At 45.3% G+C, this 6,049-nt stretch overlaps 1 protein-coding gene across 3 annotated transcripts in view; it reads right to left on the minus strand.

Moving 5' to 3' along the window:
* LOC121548585 (zinc finger protein 395) overlaps positions 1 to 4,740 on the minus strand; it is a 29,556-nt gene extending 24,816 nt beyond the window's left edge. The window contains exons 1-4 of one of the 3 annotated variants that reach the window (XM_041860064.1): positions 4,375 to 4,740; positions 2,956 to 3,171; positions 2,242 to 2,438; positions 1,911 to 2,029 (exon numbers count right to left, since the gene is read on the minus strand). In XM_041860064.1, the coding sequence (XP_041715998.1) occupies positions 1,911 to 2,029; positions 2,242 to 2,438; positions 2,956 to 3,072 (433 nt within the window). In that variant the 5' untranslated portion in view covers positions 3,073 to 3,171; positions 4,375 to 4,740. Of the gene's footprint in view, positions 1 to 1,910; positions 2,030 to 2,241; positions 2,439 to 2,955; positions 3,181 to 4,374 lie in introns of all 3 variants that reach the window. The other 2 variants (XM_041860062.2, XM_041860063.2) reach the window with 2 other exon arrangements.
* Positions 4,741 to 6,049: the final 1,309 nt, after the last annotated feature.

Consider the following 6,049-nt stretch of genomic DNA (forward strand, 5'->3'; position numbering starts at 1 on the left):
TTCTGTTGGTGGTTACTATCTAACAATGTTAGAGAGAGAGGGGGAAGCTTCTGTTGGTGGTTACTATCTAACATGTTAGAAGAGAGAGGGGGAAGCTTCTGTTGGTGGTTACTATCTAACATGTTAGAGAGAGAGGGGGGAAGCTTCTGTTGGTGGTCACTTTCTAACATGTTAGAGAGAGAGGGGGGAAGCTTCTGTTGGTGGTCACTATCTAACATGTTAGAGAGAGAGGGGGGGAAGCTTCTGTTGGTGGTTACTATCTAACATGTTAGAGGGGGGGAAGCTTCTGTTGGTGGTTACTATCTGACCATGTTAGAGAGAGAGGGGGAAGCTTCTGTTGGTGGTTACTATCTGACCATGTTAGAGAGAGAGGGGGAAGCTTCTGTTGGTGGTTACTATCTGACCATGTTAGAGAGAGGGGGAAGCTTCTGTTGGTGGTTACTATCTGACCATGTTAGAGAGAGAGGGGGAAGCTTCTGTTGGTGGTTACTATCTGACCATGTTAGAGAGAGGGGGAAGCTTCTGTTGGTGGTTACTATCTAACATGTTAGAGAGAGAGGGGAAGCTTCTGTTGGTGGTTACTATCTAACAATGTTAGAGGGGGGGGGGAAGCTTCTGTTGGTGGTTACTATCTGACCATGTTAGAGAGAGAGGGGGGAAGCTTCTGTTGGTGGTTACTATCTGACCATGTTAGAGAGAGAGGGGAAGCTTCTGTTGGTGGTTACTATCTAACATGTTAGAGAGAGAGGGGGAAGCTTCTGTTGGTGGTTACTATCTAACATGTTAGAGAGAGAGGGGGAAGCTTCTGTTGGTGGTTACTATCTAACATGTTAGAGAGAGGGGGGGAAGCTTCTGTTGGTGGTCACTATCTAACAATGTTAGAGGGGGGAAGCTTCTGTTGGTGGTCACTATCTAACAATGTTAGGGGGAAGCTTCTGTTGGTGGTCACTATCTAACAATGTTAGAGGGGGAAAGCTTCTGTTGGTGGTTACTATCTAACATGTTAGAGAGAGGGGGGAAGCTTCTGTTGGTGGTTACTATCTAACATGTTAGAGAGAGAGGGGGGAAGCTTCTGTTGGTGGTTACTATCTGACCATGTTAGAGAGAGGGGGGGAAGCTTCTGTTGGTGGTTACTATCTAACATGTTGAGAGAGAGAGGGGAAGCTTCTGTTGGTGGTTACTATCTAACATGTTAGAGAGAGGGGGGAAGCTTCTGTTGGTGGTTACTATCTAACAATGTTAGAGAGAGGGGGGAAGCTTCTGTTGGTGGTTACTATCTAACATGTTAGAGAGGGGGGAAGCTTCTGTTGGTGGTCACTATCTAACAATGTTAGAGGGGGGGGGGGGAAGCTTCTGTTGGTGGTTACTATCTGACCATGTTAGAGAGAGAGGGGGAAGCTTCTGTTGGTGGTTACTATCTGACCATGTTAGAGAGAGAGGGGGAAGCTTCTGTTGGTGGTTACTATCTAACAATGTTAGAGAGGGGGGGGGGGAAGCTTCTGTTGGTGGTTACTATCTAACATGTTAGAGAGAGAGGGGGGAAGCTTCTGTTGGTGGTCACTATCTAACATGTTAGAGAGAGGGGGGGGGAAGCTTCTGTTGGTGGTCACTATCTAACATGTTAGAGAGAGGGGGGGAAGCTTCTGTTGGTGGTTACTATCTAACAATGTTAGAGAGAGAGGGGGGGAAGCTTCTGTTGGTGGTCACTATCTAACAATGTTAGAGAGAGGGGGGGGAAAGCTTCTGTTGGTGGTTAACTTCTCCTCAGGGACTCTCAGCCGTTCCATGTATTTGAAATATTCCAGAGCGAGAGCGAGAGAGCGAGAGAGCGAGAGAGCGAGAGAGAGAGAGAGAGAGAGAGAGAGAGAGAGAGAGAGAGAGAGAGAGTTCTGATTTATTGACTAACTTACCTGGTACCGGGTCATTCTGACTCTGAGGAATACTCTGTACCACAGGGCTGCAGGACAGACTGGTCAGAACCATGGCTGCCATGATCTCATCCATCTCCACCGACCCTGGGCTCCAGAAACTGAGGAGGGGGGGGGCAATAATTACAAGATTAATTTAGTCTCGGAGCAACGATCACATTCTCCACCTAAACAGACAACTGAAAGAAGAGGAGCAGATGAAGAACGGAGACTCCATTGAAGAGTACCAAGATAACAGTTGATGTTGTAAGGAAAGTGTGGTAAGATGAAGAGCAGCTTTAGGCTGAAGGATGCCCACAGCGAGAGAGCTTACCTGTAAGGGGCAGACACGGGGCAGGAGGGCATTGTGGGAGTTGTAGTCTGCTGGGGAGCCGGGGGGTGGTTCCAGACCCTCTCAGTCAACCCCTGGGGCACGAAGACTGGGCCCTGATGGTTCCTATCCATAATTTTCCTATGGCCGTTCCTCTCTGTCAAGTTAGGGTCTTCCTGCTCACAGCACTGCATGTCCACCTGCAGAGAGACAGAGGTAGAGAGTCAGAGACACTGAAAGCACTGCATGTCCACCTGCAGAGAGACAGAGGTAGAGAGTCAGAGACACTGACAGCACTGCATGTCCACCTGCAGAGAGACAGAGGTAGAGAGTCAGAGACACTGACAGCACTGCATGTCCACCTGCAGAGAGACAGAGGTAGAGAGTCAGAGACACAGGCAGCACTGCATGTCCACCTGCAGAGAGACAGAGGTAGAGAGTCAGAGACACTGACAGCACTGCATGTCCACCTGCAGAGAGACAGAGGTAGAGAGTCAGAGACACTGAAAGCACTGCATGTCCACCTGCAGAGAGACATGGGGACAGAGGTGCAACACTGATAATATATGGCTGAGACTCAGAGAGAGGGAGGGAGGCACAGTTGAGACAATGACACCTGTACAGTAAAACTGTGACAATACTTTTAGCTAGCCACAAAATATTGAAATTGAATGATGGATTCCATCTTCCTATCTCTGCTTGTATGGGTCCACCTACCAGTGTCTCCTGCATCTCTGCCCCGGGCTGCCTGGTTTCTGTGGGGTCTGCTGCCGTAGAGGGACATGACTGCGGTTCTGAAGAAAGGGTCCTCTCCCCTGGTTTCATAGCTGCCATGGTGCTGCTGCTGCTTGTGGTGGTTGTCTACGCTGTATGGGGTCCCAACACGCAGGTTTTCTGAGAAAAACGTCTTCTGTTTTCTCTCTTCACCAGAGGCTGGAGGAGCTCAGAAGAAAAAATATACATTTAGAAAAACAAATCTAAGCTACATGATGAAGTTCTATAAGAATACAAGTTATTACATTCAAGAACAAGGCCCATAGCATAAAAGACATCTCTTCGTTGGAAGTAAAGCAGCAATAATGTGATTTGTTTGTGCATGTAAATATTACGCAATGTCTTGAAATGTAAATCACAGCACAAAATGTTTTATTTCCATCCTCATTGGTAATTATATGTTTGTTATGGGAATCTGCACGTGTCATTACAGTTTCCACCCAATAAAGGAGTGATGTTTGCGAAAATAATGCCTAAAAGTCAACTACACAAGCAATGACATCATCCTGTAATGAGAGGGTGTTTTATTTTTTTTATTTTTTAGATCACACACACACCCCTCTCTGCACACCCCTCTCTGCACACCCCTCTCTGTCTGACTGACCGAGAGGCAGCAGTGTGCAGTGTGTGTGGACGCCTGAGTGGTTTGAGTGGAGCACAATATCACATTTCTGTTTAATCTAACATTTAAACCATAGACTTGCTTTAAAAAAGCATGATTTGGGGAACGTGCGGATAGGCTACTAAAGACCCCGGAGGTATAGTCGTCTAGTCCAATAGGCGCTCACTTCCACGAGTAAACAACAGCCCCTTCTGTGGAGGAGACGGGCGCTCATTGGCTGAGAGCTGCTTTCCAGGGCACACACCCCTTTCTGACAACGTGTTCGCACACGAGTTTCTGCCGGACCGATGGAGGTGACGATGGAAATACAATCGTATCCGCTTTAATGTTTAATAAAAAAGTACTATAATTTCCTCGATACATTTTCGTATTAGTCTGACGTCACGCGTTGTAATAGTGAAAAGAAAACAAGAGAAATCTCAAAACCACACTGATGAACTCAATAAAAACATCTATCCTACCCCCCCCCCTACCCCCACACACACACAAACATGCCCAAAAATATATATTTTTTAAACCCCATCATTATCGTTATTAATATGTTATAAACATTTTTACTACCCTCTGTAGCTCAGCTGGTAGAGCACGGCTCTTGTAACGCCAGGGTAGTGGGTTCGATCCCCGGGACCACCCATACGTAAAAATGTATGCAATGATGACTGTAAGTCGCTTTGGATAAAAGCGCCTGCTAAATGGCATATTATTTATTATTATTAATAATAAACCATTATGATATTTACCGTTAGAGCGATCGAGATTCTTGTGTCCAGTTTGGAGAGTGAATTAAGTAGGCGTCTCCACCGGGTCTGCCTTGCTGACTGCCAGTGAAAGGGTGGTTGGATGGGAAACGGATGGCTGGATGCGCTCTGTGCGGCTGTGGCTAGGTGTGCGTATGGTGGAGCAATGCCGAGTGCGACAGCTGGCCAGAGCGCTAGATATCAGACTGCACTGAAACTGCACAAGAGCAGATCTGGGTGATAGGTTACGAGATCAAAATTATGCCCTCAGAGCACAGACACACAGACAGACACACAGACAGACACACCGACAGACAGAGGGAGAGCCGCGCCAGAGAAAATAGGCTACATTAAACACATTGGCAGAGATTGTTTTTGTTTCCAATGAGATGTGTAGGCTAAATTTGCAGATATTTTTGTTCAAATGCAGATATTTTTGTTCAAATATAAATGTTTAAATGGTTTCCCTATGCAACGTCATAATAATGCGTTTCCCCTCTCAATCTATCAGTATGGAAAATAAACCAACATAAGCAAAGCATATGAACTGAAAACACATTGAATGACTAAAATCGAAACATTTGTCATCATTTGTCATAACCATTTGTCCAAAAAAATTTCCTCTGAATTGTCATAGTATTTTCACAACAGACTAGTAGACAATATAAAGGCATCTTCATCAGTATGATTTATTCTACGTTTAATGTGACATTAGCCTATATGACAACACTGTACAGTGCAAGGGGGTCTGAGTTATAGTGAGGTCCGGAAGGGAGGGGGTTAACCCCCCCACATATCCAAGAAGAAAGTTGAAGCTCATTTACTGCATTTCTATACAATTTAAAAACTCTAAAATGTTATTTGGAGATCAGCAAAAAATTACACCAGCCATTAACACTTTGGTTTGCTGTAGCTTCATTCACCTTCAGTCGATCCTATGCCATGTTAGTATGATATCCGAGTGGGAGTAACTAAGAAAATCAAATGGGTGCCCTGGTTGGTAATTCAGCCATGATTACTACAAGTTTAGATAGTCATTTACCAATAAAAAAATGTGTAACTGACATGGGCTGGTTGAGTGACTGTCATTAGCTAGGTTTCCATCCGCTTGGCAACAGATTTTCATGCAAATATGCTACACTGAACATAAATATGAACACAACATCTAAAGTGCTGGTCCCATGTTTCATGAGCTGAAATAAAAGACCCCGGAAATATTCCATACTCACAAAAAGCTTATTTCTCTCAAATTTGTGCACAAATTAGTTTACATCCCAGTTATTGAGTATTTCTCCTTTGTCAAGATAATCCATCCACCTGACAGGTGTGGCATATCAAGAAGCTGATTAAACAGCATGATCATTACACAGGTGCGCCTTGTGCTGGGGACAATAAAAGGCCACTCTAAAATGTGCAGTTTTGTCATGCAACACAATGCCACAGATGTCTCAGGTTGAGGGAGCATGCAATCTGCATGCTGACTGTGGGAATGTCCACCAGAGCTGTTTCCAGATAATTTAATGTTAATTTCTCTACCATAAGCCGCCTCCAACGTCATTTTAGAGAATATGACAGTACGTCCAACCGGCCTCACAACCGCAGACCACGTGTAACCACGCCAGCCCAGGACCTCCACATCTGGCTTCTTCACCTGCAGGATCGTCAGAGGGGGGAGGGT

Source organism: Coregonus clupeaformis, chromosome 33 (genome assembly GCF_020615455.1).
Source record: "Coregonus clupeaformis isolate EN_2021a chromosome 33, ASM2061545v1, whole genome shotgun sequence".
NCBI lineage: Eukaryota > Metazoa > Chordata > Actinopteri > Salmoniformes > Salmonidae > Coregonus > Coregonus clupeaformis.